Here is a 22155-nt window from a genome sequence, read left to right as displayed (position 1 = left end):
AATTCTAGATTAGTGAAATTCAATTCAATTACTAGAATTGAATTCTAGATTAGTGAAATTCAATTCAATTACTAGAATTGAATTCTAGATTAGTGAAATTCAATTCAATTATTAGAATTGAATTCTATATTAGCAAAATTCAATTCAATTATTAGAATTGAATTCTATATTAGTGAAATTCAATTCAATTACTAGAATTGAATTCTAGATTAGTGAAATTCAATTCAATTATTAGAATTGAATTCTAGATTAGCGAAATTCAATTCAATTATTAGAATTGAATTCTAGATTAGTGAAATTCAATTCAATTACTAGAATAGAATTCTAGATTATTATAATTCAATTAAATTATTAGAACTCAACTCTATTTCAAATTAAATTTCTGTAACGATCTTCTCAACGAGCACATTGATTTTTAATGAGTCAGCAGGTGTAGAAAGAAACGAAACGAAAGGCCTTAAAACTTTCTTTCCATTAAAAGAAAGATTTTCATTCCACTTTCAGAAATATTCAGCAATTCTTGAAAATGTAATTAGTGATGTGTGGCGGGTTGCACAATGCCGGTACTTAAGTTTGAAGAACAGTTTACATAGTAAACATCAAATAAACATTGTACCCACTTAAGTTTCTGTTTACTTTGAAGACATGTCCGAGTATTTGCTGTTTCATTTCATTTTCTCATAAATAATAGTAGTCGTTCCTATATGTTATTTAACGAAATATGCTTGATTTTAACCGATGACGTGAAAAATAATTTTTATACATAATTTTAGACGTTAACCAAAATCGACGGGGAACTTGCGAATTATTAAAAACAATCATTCTTCCATTTTTAAAAAATTGGGATTTCACTTTAGAGAAAAACTTTCTATATGCTTTTTATACAGTACCATTAGATCCATAAAGAGAAAAAGTTTCAATCCAAAATGTTTATTATTTAGCTAGCTACGAATTATTGAAGATTGGTCAAGTATGTACGTGTCTGGGTATAGTATTATATTTTTTATAAATTCTTCACCCGACGACAGGCAGTTTCCCGTTTTGATAATTGAAATCCGTTTACCCAATCACGAGTTATGAATATTTAAATTTTAATCGAGAATTCTAGCTGACATTTCTGGAGATCTGGCAATACAGTACAAGATTCGCATCTAGATTGCACGGTAACTCGATTTTGGCAACAGATAGATCAAAATTGATTAGATGAAAGTTGAACAGTATAAAAACGTCCACAAAATTGCAAACACAATTTTTATGCAGCGGATGGTGCAGAGATTTGTGTCGGGGAAAATAGTATTCGAAATAAATTATTGTTTACTTTCTTACTACTGTATTATAGAATCTTAAAAACCATTAAATTTAGTATTTATAATATTTCAATATCTCTTATGGTTTCAGAGATATTAACAAAAATATAAATAACCAGAACTATTTCGAAAGGGTGTTTCCAATCTGAAAAATATTTTTTAGCGAAAATAGGAAAGGACACTGCGACTAGATTTCCATAAACTTTATTCCCGAAGAAATTCAAATTTTTCGGCGTGTATCAATTGCCGAACTTTCCTTGTTCGATCGATCGGTTAAGTGTTAAGGAGAACGAGATCGATTCGTATCGATGTCTCTAATCTTGTATGTAAAAGTCGCGCGATGCAAAAGGAAACGGAGGCGATAGGTAGACAAACTGTAGAAGGAAAATGCAGATGGCGAAGGATACGGAGGAGGAAAAGGTGGTAAAGGAGGACGAAAAATGGCGTGTCAAGAGAGAGAGACAGGAGGGAAGTGAGCGGATAACCTTTTTGTCCTTTTTTGCACACGTAGTTACGCGTAACTCGTTTACGTTCGATATAAGAACGTATGGGAAATCCTTGTTGTCGCTGCATAATCTCAGGGACAAGTTACATCCTACCGAACGGTTTCTTTTTATTTTTTTTAAATCTGCCGCAGAGAATGATACGACTCGTTGATCGCATGATCGCGTCGATCGAAGTCTGGATTTCCTCGAAGGAGCAAAGTCGAATAATTGCGTTAGAAACAATAACGTCGAAGGATAAATCATCCTGAGTAAATGTTTTTACTTGGATGTGATGACAACACACAAGATGAAATTTAATATTTGCTGAAAAAACATACACTTAGATACCTTTTATATAAATTTATGCATAGCATCAATATAAAAATGTAAACAAAACCAATGAATAATTGTTTTAACGTTGATTTAACATTGTTGCATTATACTATTCTCTATTCCCGAGAATGCAATAATGAGATATTTGAAAAAGAAGCTAGATAAAAATATATTGTGTTGTGTTATTGTTGAGATTTTTTTAGATACATCGTGAAATTTTCTAATTTATAAAAATGCTAGGAAAAAATGTGTGCTGCTCCGTAATGTAGTTTAATTCCATCAACAAGTGTTCAAACGATTGAAAACCAAAACCATTTATTTATTTATTTATTTATTTATATACACGGGGCATAACACATTAATAAAACAAAGGTCGTAAAATGACAGTCACTATATACGTTTGAAAAAGAAGCTAGATAAAAATATATTGTGTTGTGTTATTGTTCAGCGTTTTTAGGAAACATCGTAAAATTTGGAAAAAATGTGTGCTGCTTCGCAATGTATTTTAATTCCATCAAAAAATTTTCAAACGATTAGAAGACTAAACCGTTTATTTATTTATTTCTATATACGGGGAATGATCCATTAATACAATAAAAGTCGTAAAATGACACTTACTATGTACGTTTGACAAAGAAGCTAGATAAAAATATATTGTGTTGTGTTATTGTTCAGCTTTTTTCAAAAACATCGTAATATTTTCAAATTTATAAAATTTGTGGAAAAAATGTTAACTAGACATATTTCTTGCTGCTAACACAATCTCACCAAGAATAGATTGAAAAACGGTAATGTACGAGTCAAAATCAGACAAGTCTATATCGTTGATATAGAAATTTGCGACGTTACATATTCTGCTGATAAAATCTCCATGCTTTAGAATAGAATTTGTATAACGTCAAGGTTTGAACGATGGAAAATTTCTGATGTGTCTAATAGGTGTGTTCGAACATATGTTGTTTGCTATTAGCAGGTAAGGGTTGGAAATATGTTCGTTAAGGAATTTGTTTATGTGTGACTAATTTAAGGAGGGTACAACGCTGCAACAGCCTCAAAAAGAGGTACATTCAGAAATTCTTTATAAAGAAACTATACGATGAATCATGTTGTGACTTTTATTATGTTTTATTAAACATTTAAGCAAACACACATCGATGTCATAACGTCATTAACATGGCGTTGGCCGGTTCGACAGCGAACGTAAATGAGCGCTGAGAAAAAGTCACTTCACAAGAAGATTGAGGATCTCGTGACAACGCGGTATATTTGAAATTGAAAAAAGACTGAACATTTTTACAACGAGATACCCATTGCTACGGCCTAACGTATAAATAATTCACCGTGTCGAGAAAAGTAAAAAAATGGCTAGCCTTTGGGAAAGGAATTTCTGAATTTCACGAAAAATGTTACCTATTTATGGCTAAAAAAAAAATAGAAAGAATCGGTTTAAAAAAAAACCGGTTAAGTCGGGACATAGAGACTAGTTTTCTGAAGAGAATGTGACTTGGATCATATCGATCGAACGCATAGTTTTCTAAGCAAGCTGTCAGCCAGGTTGACAAGTGTCGATTACAGATAAACGCAGTTAAAGTTTCATTAATAGACTACGGATATTTATGCATTCATGACAAATAAGCGAGTATACAAAAATATGGAAGGATGTGTACAAATGCAGAAATATGTTGAATATAAAAAAAATGTAATACATATTGCAATATTGAGAATACGGAACATACTTTTATTTACTTTTCTGTTCTTCATCTGTTTATATAAAAATAGGAATTTGCATAAATATCCGCAGTCTATTCGTTAGTCTTTGGTCGACTGTTGCACATTCAGAGTTGTAACTCTACCAATTCTAAAGATTTATTTTTTTTCCTTATACATTTAACGTCGCATCAAGCTTTGGTTATTAGCGACTGTCTTTTATGTGGTTATCCTTATTGTGTTATTTACTATTTATTATTATACTATATTTATTTGTATAAAGAAAGCTTTTAGAAGAATTTTAGGAAGCTGAAATTTTGCACAGAGGTTTCCTTTATGACATATACAAGGAATAAGAAAGGATATTGCGAAATTGCAACCCCTAAGGGGTAAAAAGTGTTTGCAATGTTTGTACGAGGAATATTTTTGATTTGTAATCGGATTTGCTTATAACTTGAAGTTAATGCTCTTTGATATAATTAATCAAACACCTATTTTATTATTTAAACAAATTCAAACTCTGATGGGATGGAAAGGGGTTGCAATTCTTTTCAATTTCCTTTATAATTCATTTCTTGATCTTTAATTATAAAGACAATTTAGTTTGGACACTTTTTAGTCCAAAACATGGGGTATATTTTTAGTATAGAATAAGAATAGTATTCCATGTGGGTGACACTGTGGAACACAGCTAGTCCAATATAAAAAAAATCTATTCTTTGATCTAGAAAGAGAAGGACCTCCTCAACGTGGACATTCGAAAAGAAGCTTCGATTTCATGTATTTCTTTCTTTTTAATAGTCGAACTAATAATTTCTTTCTGAATGTTGAAAAGATGTATCTAAGCGAAGAATATCGAACCACAAAATTGAATAGTATTTCACGCGGGTGACACCGCGGAGCATAGCTAGTCTAATATAAAAAGAATCTATTCTTTGACCTAGAAATATGTACATACTAAGTAATAATTAGAGGCATAAGCATAGGTATAGGTAGGAATAAGGTAAAAATATAATTGTAAGTGTTTTTGTAACTTGTTTAACGCAACTAGCAAACTGAATTTTGTAATACAATGAGATTTAATCACTTCAAAATAAACTGAAACTGAAACTGAAACTGTGATACATCGTTTCGAAGCGTGGAGTGTCTGCTTTCATATTAAATCGGTATGGGCGTCGTTAGTAAGGTTTCTTGGGACGTTAATAACGAAAATGGCATCATTTTGAAATGAATTTTATAGAGAAACAATATCAGTTTCCCAGTTCATCGAGAGAAATGACTTAAAGTATGTTTCGTCTATTCAACGTTGTAATGTGTATTATATTTTTTGTATTTAACATATTTCTGCATTTGTACGGTTTCCTTGTGCAAGCGAAGCCGCGGGCAAAAGTTCGTCGATAAAATACTAGGTGGACATTCATAAAAAGAATAAATAAAGAAAAATAAAGTCATTGAACCTGGGAATCCCCTAATTCTGACATCATACGATTCTGAACGAAACGTATAGTTCTATTCTTGCCTATAAACATTTCAATGAACTAATCGTGACTGGGTCGAGATGTAAAGTTCGGCGTTTGACCGATTTCACAACCGCGCAAGATCCTTTCTAGCGACTACACTTGCGCCGCTTAAAAATCGATCGTCTCGTATACGTATTTGGTAGCGTAAAAGCATAAAACGCATCGTCGGGCTTCTTATCGCGTGCTGCGCCCTGCGTCCTTTTCAATGGCTCGCATTCCGCGTGCCCCAATGGAGGAGAGGTTCGAGGGGATCGTTTCGAGGGCTTGCCGACAACACCGTCAAATAAAAATGTTCGAATAAAGAGAAGCGGACCACCATAATCGTATGTATCTGGGTATTTGGGTAGTCTCCGTTTGGTAACCTTGGTTATAACCTCGTTTCGAGAGAGCATGACGCGCGTTCGACTGCTCGACCACGAATCACGAGCACCGCTCGTTGGGCTCGGTGCGAGGACCGAGGTTCGAGGATTCGAGGATTCGATGCAGAGTTGGTTCAACAGAGGTAAAACTGATGGGACGTTCATCTTTCCCGATCGATTTTAAAAAAGAAGCTCTCGCGCGACCAATAATCGACAGAAATCAAAGTCTTAACCAGTCTGCGGATGTTTGTGCTAATTAATATTTTCATATGCATGGATAAAGGACAGAAACTTGAATTCAAGTACGTCTGTCTCTGTCTATCAACGCATTTTTATATCATTTTTGTGGTAATGATAAATGGTTTATTATTTGCATTTTTAATAATTGTACATATATTTTACATTCACATTAGTAAGAGCACAGAGATAGAAAGGGTATCGCGATTTGCTTTCTAAATTGTATCTAATAACGGGAGGACCAAACTTTCTTTGGTGATTTTAGGCTCTAAAAAAGTTTCGCCGTGTCCGAGGGTTATTGCGAATGGGCCTCAGAGGGTCCAAAAGAAATTCAAAAAAGACGAATATTTTAATTTCGCCAATATTTTGATCGATTCGCACTGAAAACGATGCCAGAAGTTCACTAAAAAATAGTTCAAAAATTCTAGGTAAATTATTTCTCAAATTATCGTCAAAAAATCGTTTTCGGTACTAACAACATTTGTAAGCAAACTACCCCAGGAACATTTTTTAAAGCAAAAATAACATCATATTAGGATCCAGTACCCAAAAAAACCTATAGATGCCGAATTTCGTGATGATTGGAGAATATTATTTTTATTCCCTATAATGACTCAAGATTGACTTGTCAACTTTAAACGTCCATAACTTCTTCAATTCTTAACCGATTTACTCAATAAAGATATCGTTGGAAAGCTCTTTCAAAGGCCAATAAAAGTTATTTAATGCTAAAAAACGCTCAGACGGCTTGATCACCTTCAAAATTCAAGTCAAATGTCATAAACCTCAAAAACACTTACGAATTTTTTTAGGACCCTTACAATTCTTTTAGAGGGTCACCGATTTTTTTATAGGTACCTATTATAAAGGTGGAGATTCGGTAAAAATTTTATCGAACTCCCATTTCAGGTCTTCGAGTAAAAAAATAAATAGTTGCTAAAACTGCAAATTTCAAGGGGGTACCTTGCCGATTTTTCGACTAAAAAATTTTTACTTTTAGATCTCGCCCAAAATACGGTTTTAAACGTTTTTTGTGGCGAGAAACACGATTCTGAAGTCGGTTCTGAGGTTACATGACCGTGTCCTACCCTTGTAAGTTTTGCGTACCTAACACTAACATTGTAAGTCTTGTATCAGTCTACGGTCTTATATTTTATTATAACATACGTATGTATATACATCAATAGTGACTTCAACCAATCTTTTTACGAAGAAGACAGTAAACAACAACAGATTAGCAGCTTGAATTTTTGTTGAAATTCTCGTTGACTATATCAAGCTTAAAATATAGTTATACTTTCGAGGAGTTATTGAAGTAAACAAAAATAACCATGTTACAAAAAGAAACAACTTCTCGAAAGCATAAACATAATCTGAGTTCGGTATTATCAACGTGAAATTAAAAAAGAAACTCGAGCTACCAATCTGCTATCATTTACTGCGTTCATAAAACCATAACGGTATTATGTCAAATAACATGTTACTTTATTTTATAATTATTCGAGACAATTGTTTGGAATAACTGCAAAATTGTTCCTCAAATTAATTCAGATAATCGACATCCTATCGTATTTTCAAATAACTGCATCGAAACTATCGGGTCGAAACGAATCATTTCAATTAGTTATTTCTTGTTTTAACTCCAATTTGCTTAGATCTAGCTTACGCCACATTTAAATTTCACTACAACTTCTTTCTTCGTGTCCGTGTATCTTCGTGTCTAACGTATGTTCTAACAAGAAATACAGAGAGTGGAAAATTTACGATAAAGTGAAGGAGTTGGTCTTTGAACTCGCACTAGGAGTCCGTGGGCCCGATTCCCACCCGTTTCTGAAATCGAAACTTCATCGCGAATCTCGAGGCTAGTCGGTGCTTCCTCGACGATTAACGGTCTGCTACGAGCACGGACACGCGCGCATTCCTATTCGTGCTTTCGAAATTCATTGGTTCGCCCTTACGCAACGTTTGTTCGAGTCGCTTTTTCTTTCATTACCGTTGCTAACGCCGGCCACGGGTGGTTCCAAGTCCCAAAAACGTGGCCGAAATTAACACCAAGACTGCCGAGCCAGTGGTTTTTACCCAATGCGTTACGAAACTCTCTTTTAAAGTCGATTTTTAGCAACAGGTTCGCCACGGTTATTATAACAGAAGACTAATTATAATATAATAATCTAATTATGTAATATAACATTATGTGTTATACATTCACATATTCAAGAGTTTGAAGTGATTCATGGCGTGCACTCTGAAAAATGTTCAACAAATTGCTCCTTAAAAATGAAATACAGAAGACAATAAGACAAATTTCAGTTCGTTAAAATGTAAAGATGAATGGAATATTAAAATACAATGTTATATTGCAAATTTCTATGTTCTAATAGATAAATTGAGAAGCATCGAGTAACTGCATATTAGAAAGCGGAAATTGTACAACGCATAACTGTTACATGCACTACTGTTTCTTTAAAATTATAGGAGGGTCGCATTAATTTACTAATATATTGGATTCATTCATTAATAACTTCTGGTTGTTAAGGTACAATTTATTTTCAGATATGTTATTGGATGATAAATCTCAAACAATTACGTAATCGCCATCGTTGATGATCACTTGTTTCCACATGACAAGCAAATTAAAAATGACTATTTCCAAGGTTAACATGATTATTTTTTACCTGCCAGAGAAAGTTACTTGCGAACCAACGGAATAAATAGTTCTCTGTTACAAAAATTTGCCGGTACAGTAATTGTGTGCCACTTTTAAAAAATTCATTCAATATTTGCAAAATTGCTGCACATTTAGAGTTGTAACTCTGCCAATTCTAAAGACCTTTTTCCTTACATTATTTTTTCTCTGGCAGTGAAAGTTATCTACGAATCAACCGAATAGTTCTCTATCACAACAATTTCCCAGAACAATAATTGTGTGCTACTTATAAGAAATTCAATAAATATTTGCAAAATTGCTGCACATTCAAAGTTGTAACTCTACCAATTCTAAAGATTTTTTTTCCTTGCATTATTTTTTACCTGCCAGAGAAAGTTACCTACGAAATTAACCGAATAAATAGTTCCCTATTACAACAATTTTCCTGTACAATAATTATTTACCACTTATAAGAAATTCATTAAATATCCGCAAAACCATCCAGCTCTCTTTTAGCAAAAATGTCGTCGAATGCGATCAATTAATTACCGATTTTCCGTTGTAAGTTGGCAAACAAGGCACAGTGGTGTATCCGGGGTGGCGAATAAATAGATGAATAGATGAATAAGAAAATAGAGGTCGAAGAGAAAGATGGAGTGGAGGAGCCCAGGTGAAAAAAGCTAACCGCTGCTGCGCCGGGTGGATAATTTCCGTTTCCCTGCTTAGCTCGTTGAAGTCAAGGTCTCGTTAAGGAAAGAGTACCGAATGTCGCGCTGCGCAAACCGTGCGACGTTGATGCAGGTCAAGTTCTGCGAGGTCGCGGCTCGATTTCTCGAGGTTTCGTTTGTTTCGAGAAACGATTACCCGCCGGGTCCCTCGAAACCCTGGGAAACGAATGTTTCGGCAATCGAAATTACACAGTTTCGGTTACGCCAGGCTCAACGTTCTTACAATCCCAAAATTTCTCCTGTGATCCACGATTATTTCACGACAGATGGTGAAACGAAATCCGACGGTCGAACGAAAAGGTCGTTCGACGATCGTCTAACCTCCATCGAAACTAATAGAAAGGTAATAAAGTAATCTATGATAAAGCGCCGGAGAAACTTTCTGCCATTTTCGCGATTAAACGAAACACTTTTTACGAAACTTTTCGTCGATAGGTGTGTTGACGTCTAAATTTTGAATGCGATAAATATCGTTCTTACTTTTATGTTTGTATTTTTCTCAATCCTTGATGAATTACATCAATTTTTGCTTCGATATTCTTCGCACAACTTTTCAACATTCAGAAGGAAATTATTAGTTCGAGTATTGAAAAGAAAGAAAGAAATACATGAAATCAAAGCTTCTCTTCGAGTGTCCACGTTGAGGAGGTACTTCTCTTTCTAGGTCAAAGAATAGATTGTTTTTATATTAGACTAGCTGTGCTCCGCGGTTTCACACGCGTGGAATACTGTTCTTATTCTGTACTAAAAATGTACCCCATGTTTTGGACTCAAAGGTGTCCTAAATTATCTGTATAATTAAAGAACAAGAAATGAATTATAAAGGAAATCGAAAAGAATTGCAACCTCTTTTCACTTCTTCAGGCGTTCAATCTTTTAAAATGCTGAAATAGGTGTTTGATTAATTGTATCAAAGAGCATTAAGACCAAGTTTCAAGCAAATATATATAGACAATCCAGCTACTTAAAGATGCACATACTTGGACCAACATCTAACAATAAGGATAACCACATAAAAGACAGTCGCTAATAACCAAAGTTTGATGCGACGTTAAATATGTAAGGAAAAAAATCTAAATAAATCTTTAGAATTGGTAGAGTTTCAACTCAGAATGTGCAGCAGTCGACCAAAGACTAATGAATAGACTGCGGATGTTTATGCAAATTTCTATTTTTATACACACAGATGAAGAACAGAACAGAAAATGGTTACCCTAAAGTACAGTTCAACCATGTTTTAACATATAAAATATTTCTATCAAATTCTAAGGAAAAGAATAAATCTTTAGAATTGGTAGAGTTTCAACTCAGAATGTGCAGCAGTCGACCAAAGACTAATGAATAGACTGCGGATGTTTATGCGAATTCCTATTTTTATATACACAGATGAAGAACAGAACAGAAAATGGTTACCCTAAAGTAAAGTTCAACCATGTCTTAACATATAAAATATTTCTATCAAATTATAAAAAATTTTAACTAATTTGGTAAAATGATAACCTGATTAAAACTGAAATGTTAACATACTCTCTATTCGATCACGTTTCAGAACAGACGAGACCAATGTCAAATTGCGGAAGACCGATTTGCAGCTGCGGCAGTTGCACTGCCGACCAAAGTAGCAGCTTCAACGACACCATCTGTCCATCGAGATCTCCTCAAAGAATCTGCATCGTACCCCCAATTCGCCAATGGCCCGTATGGAAGTCTTGCTGTCTCCGAAAATACAATTACCCCTGTACGCAACACTCGAAACCACGGCCATTGATACGTTTCAACGATTTCGACTTGGCCTCTCAGTATTGAAGACGTTGCTTGGCGAATAAGCTTTCGCAACGACGAAGACGCGAATCTCTTACGTTCTAATCGACTATTCGACTATATTTGCCAATTTTTCAGTTCTCTGCTAGTTGGTATTCGCGAAAACGCAAGCGCAATCATGTTTGCTATCACCAGCGGGGACATTTTAATCGCTTTGGAGATCGTTTTACGTCTGGTGGTCTTTCTAGGCAGTAGACAAATACTGTTCCTCGTCAAATTCGATCGATACCGTTCATTATTCGAAATAAACGTATTTACTCCATATTTATTAAAAATCTATTACGATGTTATTTATTTAATACGATAAATTATAGCAAGGGAAGAAGAATAAACAAACGTCGGAATGTGAATGTGAATTTTTTAGTTACGAAAAAGACATGTTCTATTTTCACAAATTTATTGCTCGATCAAACGACGGGAGACGGATATTTTTTTGTTCAACTCCAGAATAACCAACAAAATTGGCACCAAAATCCCAGAGTGAGTCACTTGAGCTTCCCTTGTCAGTTATTAACAGTGCTTTCCGATAATAGTACTCATTGTCAGCGATCAATACTGATATTAGTTTTAATATTCGAACTACGGATTCAATATGCAAACTATGAATGCTATGTGAGGTTGTACGAAAGTTTTCACTAAAACGGAATAAATCCACTTGTGCACCGGGTTTGTTGGTGCTTGTTTTGATTGATAAGTTAATTTATATCAAAGATGCAGATATTTACGTTTATTCTACAAAATCAGCCATTTCTTTTCCAACAAACTAATAAACTCCTTTGGCCAAACCCCTTTTTATTATTATTCAATAGTTTAATACTTTGAACAGGTATGCTTCGAGACGTCGGTAGTTTTAGTGTCAAAATGCTTAAGAAGTATAACGTTCGTCCCGATCCTCTAACACTGCAGCATAGTAAGGTGTTTCGATACGCTTGTTCGCGCGAGTCACCACTTTTAGTTGCTGAAAATTGACTTTAGGAACGGATCGCCCGCTATGCTTGTCGCAGCTCTATCTATCCCTGGTGAAAATGGAGACGCCCAGACGCGACTATTATATCTTAAAAATCGTCGGGAAGATCGAGTTTAATCGACACGCGAGACGTTTTTTCCTCTATCCTTCCGACAGACGCAGACGCGTCCGACGCACGCAGCCCAGACGCAACGTAGACGCACCGAGTGATAAGCGATAAGAAGGTCACGAATCTATATGTCCAGTCAGTAACTTTGAGCTTCCCCTTAAAGCGGTGTCCTTTCATTTTTACCAGTTTCGAGGAAATTTTCATGATCTTTTTTGCAGCCGAAGGAATTGACATAAACTTTTGAAACTTTGTACGATTATTTATGTCTGTATGCGTTATTTCTATATGCGTAATTAAAGGGACAAATATCGAAAGAAAGTTTATAAAGTGACGGAACTTTAAACTTGCGCCATCGATTGCTTCAGACAATTCATACTTTTAGTAATTCGAAAAAGAATAGTGATATTTTAATTCATTAGGTTGTTCCAAAAGTTTCTTTCTTTCTATTAATAAGTAATACATACACAATATCTTATGTCTAATGTTACATTATTGAATTGCGTACGATTCATTTTGCTTCATTACTGTTATAACATCAATATCTCAGAAATTAGGTTGTCTGTTTATATATACACTGCCACACAAAATAACTGACGAGGCAAGCTTTTTAGGTGTCCGCCTCCGATTGTTTTGATTTTTGGATATGTTTTAAAGAATCGAAGAACAAGATATACGTATCTTTTTTATTATGGTCCGTTTTCATATTTAGGGGGTGAAACGACCCCTAAAGTTTCAGCTGCAATAGACTACCTCCGAAACTATCATAGATAGAAGAAAACTGCATGAAAAACTTTCATGGTTTTCTGCATATAAAATCTGGCCCTAAATTTTCTACAAATTAATTTGTTTATAATGATAAACCACAGTTAGTGCAATAAGTATTCGTACAGCAACCAATTTAAAATAAAATTAATAAAAAAAGAAACAAGACATTAACATTAAAAGTAATAAACTTTACGTAAAATCTACTTGAAAAATACGTAGCTACGTTGGTCAATTATTTCTTCCCCAAGAAATTATTAATAAAATATATATATGAAGTTTTATTATTACGGTCCGTTTTATTTCGAATTGGTTCCTGTACGAATACTTATTACCAGACCGCGGATCTTTATGCACTTGTAGGAAATTTAAATGTTCAAGAATACAAACTTTTTCAATCTGCAAAATCCAAACAATATGCAAAAATCTAAAAAAGATTGAAAGTAAAGTTCATATTATAATATTTGCAGAATAAAATGAATTCCTATTTAGGTTCAATGTTTGTAAGCACGTATTTTATTTTGCGTAAAGATCCGCAATCTACTTATTACACCGACTGTATGAGTCAATAGCACTCGAAAGGTTAATAATTAATACGTATGTATATATTCAGAAGATGAAAACTTGAGAAACCAGAACCCTGCGATAATCCGGAGAACAATAAGGGAAGAAATGACAGACGATGCTCTCCCGTCAATCTCGACAAACCACTTTCCCTTTCCGCAACCGTATTTTCGAATGTCGCTTAGTAAATGCGGAAGCTTCGAAGTCGCGAAACGTTATGAAATTTCGCGAGAATGTGGACATATACAGGGTGTTTCCTACTTTTCCGGCAAGATTGTACGAGCATGATCTACAAGTGAAAACAAGGAAAAAAAATGTTACACGAAGTTTGTTTATGAACGCTTTGTTACTATATTACAATAAGCAAATATCGAATGTGACTTCTTGTTATGGGGAACGCTAAAACTTTTTGACTTCTACTTACGGGAAACGCTAGAACCGAAAGTTTCTTCCGTGACTTGCACTCGCAAGGAAAGCTTTTTAGATGTCTGCCTCTGACTGTTTTGATTTTTAGATATGTTTTAAAGAACCGAAGAATAAGATATACGTATTTTTGTATTTTCGCCTGTTTCATATTTAGGAGGTGAAACGACCCCCTAAAGTTTCAGCTGCAGTAGGCTATTATTATAAACAAATTACTTTGTTACAAAATTTAGAGCCAGATTTTATATGCAGAACAGAAGGTGTACAGTATAGCGGTAAGTACACGTGAAGAATTGACTCAACGAATTACTAATTCAAAATGTAATACATTCCGTATTGCATCGATGTCAAGTTTGTATCGATGCAGAAGGTGGTCATTTTGAAATGATAATTGAAAAATTCTTAACGATCCTCGTACGTTAAGAAATATCTCGTAAATGCAGGCAAAGTAAACACAATCAACTTTCGCTATAGATACGTAGCTACAGCTCTTGAGTGCAAACAATAAAGAAGATACCATCGTTAGTTTCTAACAAAGGAAGTTCGGCAATTGACGTATACAGAAAAATTTGAATTTTTGCAGAAATAAAGTTCATGGGAACCTAATGACAGTACCCTTTTCCAATTTAGCCCAAAAATAGTTTAAAGAATGGAAACACTCCTTCGAAAGGATGCTGGTTATTTATATTTTTGCTAGTATCTCTAAATCCATAAGGGATATTGAAATATATTTAATACAAAATTTAATGATGTCTAACATTCTATAACATGATAGTAAGAAATAAAAAAAATGTATTTTTAATGACACTTCCCCCACCATTAATTTTCTGGACATTTTCATACTGTATAACTTTCATCTAACCAATTTGTTACATCTGTTACCATATTTGAGTTACTGTAGAATATAGAAGCGAATCCTGTACTATATGCAGACAGCCAGTATTCTCGACTAAAATTTTAAAAAATCATAACTCTTGAATGAGTAAACGAATCTCAATTATCAAAACGAGAATCTGCGTATCGTTGACTGAAGAATTTTTAAAAAATATAAAACTACTCCCAGAGTCTATTTTTTAGTTCTTTTTGCCAGAATGATATGTAAAAAGTTGCTTAATTCTCGAAAATTCGTAGCTTCCTTAGTACTGAACATTTTGGATTCGAATTTCTTTTCTTTGTAGATCCCATGGAACCGTATAAAAAACATATACAAAGTTTTTCTCTGAACTGAAAACCCAATTATTTAAAAATGAGAGAACGATTTTTTTAAGAATTCACAAAGACTCCATCGATTTTTGTCAAAATCTAAATTTCTTTATAAAAATTATTTTTCACTTCATCGATCAAAATGAAGCATATTTTGTTGAATAACATATAAAAGCAACTTGAACTTTTTATAAGAAGAAAATTCCTAAAGAAAATAAGAGAAATGATTCTTAAAAAAGCGATCCTTTGAAAAAATATTCATTTCTCGAAAAAATATATTTGACAACAATTTCATATCTCATCTAGACGTACAACTTTTGTTGAAAACATTTTTCAACATCTCTTATGATTTCCGAGATATTAACAAGAATATAAATAACCTGAATTATTTCGAAGGAGTGTTCCCACCCGTGAAATCGTTCATGGACCAAAATAAAAAAGGACACTTCGAACTTTATTTCTTGCAGAAATTCAAACTTTTCGTCGTGTATCAATTGCCGAACTTCCCTTGTGAGAAAACAAAACAGCTTCCAACGCGTTACACAGTGCGCCCAGTGTCCAGAATGCTCTGGAACGCTAAAAGACTGCTTTCCTCTTAAGCAAATTATTCTATCACGTAGTCGTGAAACCTCGTTCCTCTTGCTTCGTCCTCGGGTAAGTCACGTTCGTCGCAGTTTCTCTGCTTTCTCGAAATATCGACGCCCGGACACCGCGGCGCTCGAGGAGGAAGCAAGGACGATAAAATGAGATCTGCCCGGCCGATGAACTACCCTTCCGTCCTTGAAGACGAGCAGTATCGAGACGCATTTACCTATGCATACACGTAACTCACTCGTCCCCCCGTTCCCCCCACCGGTTCCACGACATCAATTCCAGGTACCAGGATTCTACCAAAAATCTAACTGGCTGTTTTGCGTCTAGAGAGTCCCGCTTTCACGCCCGCCGGGCTTTTTCGTCATTAACACGACCAACTCATAGTGATTCGTAACTAGCCTGTAAAACTATTTCGGAAATGTGAGTTAAACCTGTTCACTGGGTGTTGCGAGAGCCCTTTGTGGCTTCGGGATGTAACGCTTTCGTTTGCCATCGCGAAGATTCAAGAAATACGGTGGAATTCCCATAATCTGGCATCTAATAATGCGGCATGCATGGATACGATCATAAACGTGCTTTTCGAATCGTTGCGAGTTATGTTTCGCGTAAGGGTCGTTCGTTCGCGTGGCGCTGCTTCCTGCATGGTAGTCTTGGACAAAATTTGATTCAATTTAGAATTGTCGGTTGAATCACACTTTTATGTCGTAGTTTCTTTCATTCAATTTTAGTTGGCAATTAATGATTGATGATTGATCCTTACTCGGTATGGCAATAGAATTCAATTTCAATTGAAAGTTGGCAATTGATCGTCATTTTTGGATGGCTACTGAATTTAACCCCTGTGAAAATTGACCATTGATCCTCACTGTTTATGGAAATTGAATTCAATTCCAATTGAAGATTGATTACTTCAATTGAAAGTTGACAATTACTTACTTACTTACTGTTTATGGCAATTGAATTCAATTCCAATTGAAGATTGATTACTTCAATTGAAAGTTGACAATTACTTACTTACTTACTGTTTATGGCAATTGAATTCAATTCCAATTGAAAATTGATTACTTCAATTGAAAGTTGACAATTACTTACTTACTTACTGTTTATGGCAATTGAATTCAATTCCAATTGAAAATTGACAATTAATCTCCACTTTTGTATGACAACTGTAGTCTAATGAAAATTGATAATTAACTTTCACTTTTGTATAGCAACTGAATATAATTCCAAATGAAAATTAATTGCTGATGACGTTCAGACGATGGAAATAGATATTGAAAATAATTATGATTTATATATTATTTATACATTTTCTATTGTATATATATTTGTGCATTTTATTTTCGTTTGTAAATTAAATTACTATATTTAATTGTATTCGTTTTCACCCCACTATAAATATTAGTAACGTGCCAAAGAAACCTTGAAATATCATTGAAAAATGACCCTGAAGAAGATTACGTTCTGCCATTATGATTACCCCTCTAATCAATGCAACTTTTCCCTGACAAATTTTATCCATAGGATTATAAATAACAGAGATATTCAAGGTGGAGAAAGTTACCACCCCATCCTGTATACTTTTCCATACAGTGTAACGAGCGCGACGAAGGGAGACAAAATTTGCGTAGTTTATTTGACTAAAATAGAAATATGAATATAGAAATACAAAAATATATATTAAACTAGAAATATTGGGTTGTCCGGAAAGTCCATGTCGATTTTTTGGTAGGTGGTACAGGTCTGAATATATCGAAATGCTTGATAACAAATAACATGTATACATCCCTTGAAAGCTGGAAAGGTTGTGGAACAAAATGGCACCTATGTAATTCAATAAATACATGTATATATATTATATGGCTTTGAATTTTTCTTAGAACTTGGCACGAACTTTCTGGACAACCTAATATATATACATATATATTAATGTAAAATATTTAAAGTACATTAAATTACTGATACATATCAGTATATTATTTACGTAATACATCAAAATAGAAATATCTCGATTTCTGGCTACAGTTAACGTTCTCGTGTCTAAAATAAGTACCTCGAGCTGCAATGCCTAACTTTACCTGCGCCTGGGAGGAGAACTTGTACCCCTAAGGATTAACAATCAATGTAAAAGCGATTCGAAGGGAACTAGTATTCGTGAACGTGTTTTCCCCAAAGGACTATCTCCGTTCCGTCGTGCTGATAATCAGAACAGGGTGGGTTCAGAGTGAAGGGTAAGGGAGAGAGCGCGAGATAGTGGAAATACCTGCAATACCAGCGTCAAGACGTCTGGCGCCTACGTATCGAACGGCTGGACCCTGCGCCGCGTCCGTATCCTTAGAAACACGGGCACGTGGCCAGATACGTGGTTGCGTTTCGTCCATCCCTAAACTCCCAATGACGACGAAGTTTCGCCAACTAGATCTGACCTCCCTTCAACGCCGTTTTTACAACCGTGATATATTGCAGCACTCGGCCAACGAATTTGGACCATAAAGCTTCACTTTTCCAAGCACGACACTATATCATAAACGACAGTTGGTTCTTTAGGTGTACAAGTTGATGCCTAGTGTTGGTAGAGATTAAAATAATTTACACTTACTTATGTTGTAATATGTAATATTAAACATTGCAAAGAGCATCAATCACGAGATTCTGCTTGAACTTTGAAAATTCATATATTATTATATAGTATCAGTATTCGTATAGTATAGATCAGTCATTATCTATTTTTTTTTTTTTTTTATAGCTGTAAGTAGAAATATATACTCTGTATTTTGTTACGTTAAAGTGGCAATCGTTTCAATTCTCGACCTGAGAACCTAAGTTTCAACCTGATGGCCATTACAATTTGTCTACATATAGGAAATTCAGGATTCATAATTATAGTATTGGGTTGCCCGGAAAGTCCATGTCGATTTTTTGGTAGGTGGTACAGGTCTGAATACATCGAAATGGTTGGAAACACATAGCATGTATAGGTACATCCCTTAAAAGGTGGAAAGGTTGTGGAACAAAATGGCACCTATGTAATTCAATAAATACATGTATATATATTATATGCCTTTGAATTTTTCTTAGAACTTGGCACGAACTTTCTGGACAACCTAATCGATATTTTATTTTCATCTCTATAATGATTTTTTGTGTATTAAGTTAAAATTACAAGTAGACCGAGGATTTTATGCATTTATTATACGAGCTAATATAACAAATACGTGTTAAACGTAATTAAAAAGTATCTATACTTATGCAAAACGAAATATTCAATTATTATATTAGTTAATAGATTTGTGTTCAACATACATTATGTATATTTTTTTGTATATCCATCGCATTACTCATAAATGCGTAAAATCCGCAATCTAATTATAAGTTATAATGTATTACTTTACTATCTTTTCTTTGTTTACGTCTCACAAACGCCCAACTTAAACCTGGCCCTTATTTTGACGATTATCGTGCGATTTCAAGCTCTTACAAATTAGAGGAGGCGAATTAGAACAAAAAGGACGAGAATCGGTATATCTACACCTGTCTTCTATCCGATTTCCTCCGAACGGAAAATAAACAAACTTCCACGTTCCACTTTGCAATGTTTGTATGCATACCGCGATTATTGCGTCTCTATAAACGGAAAACCGATACGATGCATCGACGATACACTCCGTGCCCCGTTGAAAACGACGGGATCGGTAGAAACGGAGAAAACCGTCCACTGTGCTTTTGAATATTACCACTGAATAACCTTGACCAAGATGAAATCGAATCGTCGTGTGCGCACGAGAGGATAAAAAAAATATCTCGGTAGCGCGATGAATGCATTACAGAGAGAAATGAGAATCGTGGCGCGACTCGAGCCACGAAGCTGCAATGGCATTGGCTGAGAGAATAAAATCGCGACGCGTTCAGAATTTACGTGAAAATCATTTTCGGGGGTAGTTTTATATGAGCCCATAATTATGAAAGTGGTCCAAGTCAAAATTTAAAAAAAAAATATGAGTTTATCAATTACTTCACACCGCATTATTTTAAACTAAATTAATCCAATGTAATTTTTACGATATTGTCAAAAACGAACCATTAAATAGTGGTTGTTATTTCAACATTATATGAAGTTCATTTGGCGTTAATTTTAAAAGAGGTCTGAGTCAAAGTTTAAAAAAAAAATGAGTTTATCAGTTATTTCACACCACATTATTTTAAACTAAATTAATCCAATGTAATTCTTACGATATTGTCAAAAATGAACCATTAAATAGTGGTTGTAATTTCAACATTATATGGAGTCTCATTTAGTGTTAATTATGAAAGTGGCCCAGGCCAAAAATTTAAAAAAATTATATAAACACTACCTTAAAATGACACGTGGCCCTCTCTGACGTGATTTTGGGTTGATAGAAATGAAAATAAAAAAAGCAAATTATTTATACAACCCTGGGTATTATTATGAATCCATAGAAAAGTGTAGAAGAAAGAATACATTTTCGGTAAAACGAATGTCGCAGCCGGATTGTATTTCAACGAAACCTCTAGAAGAGTCAACGACAAGAAGATTAAAAAATACCGCGGGCGAATCTGGCTCTGGCTGCAAACTCAATGGATGAGATTCTTGAAAAATGAACCTTGTAAGATGGTCTATGAAACTTCTTTAGATGATTCTACATTCCACGTTTTGGATCTTTCACCTAAAACAGCAAGACCAAATATATACGGAAATATTAAATATTCCAATATTTATAATATGAAATATAATATTCCATTATACACCACCAGTAACGGAAGAAAAACATAAAATATTATGTGTTTACTACAATACATCCCTCTAATTTTTCAGGAACATTTTAAGAATCTTAAAAACTCATAATGATAAAAGCCTAAAATGATACAAATGTGTTACTTTTTAAAAATAATTAACAAATGTTCGTGAACTGTTTCATTAAAATTATTGTTTCTAATAAAACTCGTAGTTTTGTATTGCTTTAAGTCATTTATAGGACATTCAGTTAATTTTGAAAATGATCTAAGTCAATTCAAACTTTAAAAACAACATTTTCGTATAAAATTCACACAAAATTTCATATTCATAATAAGTTTCCATTAATCACGACTAATACAATTCTAAATTAAAATGTTGAATGATATACAAATATTTTTTAATTTATTCAAATGCAATACATTAAATATCTCGAAACAAGAAATATGTATGACTCAGGCCACTTTCATAAATACGGTCACAAATGTCGAGTAGGTAAAATTGATTGTTTTGTCCACAAAAGAAACTATCAATGTGTTACAAACAACAACGTTAGGTGTCCTATCACTTCGTCACGTCTGATTTTAATTTTGTGTTTATATTTATTTTCAGAGATCTCGTCAAGTTTGGTCTACAAAAGAAACATAGAGAATAAAATCGCAACGCGTTGAGAATTTACGTGAAAATCATTTTGGGGGGTAGTTTTATATGAGCCCATAATTATAAAAGTGGTCCAAGTCAAAATTTAAAAAAAAAATAAAAAATGAATTTATCAGTTATTTCACACCACATTATTGTATTTTAATATCATTTGTCTACGCAAGACTTTCAGTAAGTGTACATAAGACAGACAATGCAATATATAGGGTGCGAAAAGTATACATCCTTAAATATAAACAACTTTGTGTGGGTTATCATTTCGTCCTTATACGAATTGCGTCGTTGATGTTGACGGTGCCATAACAGACGTTCTGACTCGATACCAATGCCACCGATATCACTGCCGAATACCGGTACCGATGCTGATGCGAGTTTTGGCGCTCGCGATGATACACCTACGACCGATTGCGTAAGACATTAAAGTTAGCACGCGCGGGCTGGGTCTCACTTTCAGCGTGTCAAGGACATCGGCGACAGACCCCGTCGGCCTAATTCCGCTTGATCGCTACCAGGACGAACGGACATTAAATATCTCTCGTCGATGGTCGATAATCTCCACCCCACTTACCCCAGACTGTTCCATTCCTATCCTCTCAATTCACCCCTTGTGTTTTGGAACCAACAGCGTCGGATAACATCGACGTTTATATCATTGTTACGTTCAGTCGCTGGAGATTAATCGCTGAAATTAGGGTAAAGTGGACGGATGACAAATAATTATGCGATAAAGAATGCAGTGAAATTTTGTAAATATAATTATATTGCAGATTGTTGTAATATTTGACTAATTACTTGGCTCTTTTATCCAAAGGAATTTTTAATATTATTTGAAACTGTATTCTTTATAGACTTCTCATTAGAACTAATTTGTAAATATTGTAATATTTGTACATGTTGTAAATAAAATTATATTTCAGATTATTGTAGTATTTGACTAATTACTTGGCTCTTTTATCCAAGGGAATTTCTAATATTA

At 34.3% G+C, this 22155-nt stretch overlaps 1 protein-coding gene across 6 annotated transcripts in view; it reads left to right on the top strand.

The window, feature by feature from the left end:
* Nucleotides 1-11439, top strand: part of LOC128885474 (uncharacterized) — a 15252-nt gene extending 3813 nt beyond the window's left edge. For 2 of the 6 annotated variants that reach the window (XR_008459607.1, XR_008459606.1), the window contains one exon: nucleotides 10873-11439. Coding sequence is in view for 1 of the 6 variants with exons in the window: in XM_054139540.1 (XP_053995515.1) it covers nucleotides 5743-5854; nucleotides 10873-11129 (369 nt within the window). In the remaining 5 variants the exon portion in view is untranslated. The other 4 variants (XR_008459608.1, XM_054139540.1, XR_008459610.1 and 1 more) reach the window with 4 other exon arrangements.
* The last annotated feature ends 10716 nt before the right edge of the window (nucleotides 11440-22155 follow it).

Source organism: Hylaeus anthracinus, unplaced genomic scaffold, assembly GCF_026225885.1.
Source record: "Hylaeus anthracinus isolate JK02 unplaced genomic scaffold, UHH_iyHylAnth1.0_haploid 11981, whole genome shotgun sequence".
Lineage (NCBI taxonomy): Eukaryota > Metazoa > Arthropoda > Insecta > Hymenoptera > Colletidae > Hylaeus > Hylaeus anthracinus.
The sequence above is the reverse complement of the archived record's forward strand: the minus strand, read 5'-3'. Positions and strand labels throughout refer to the sequence as shown.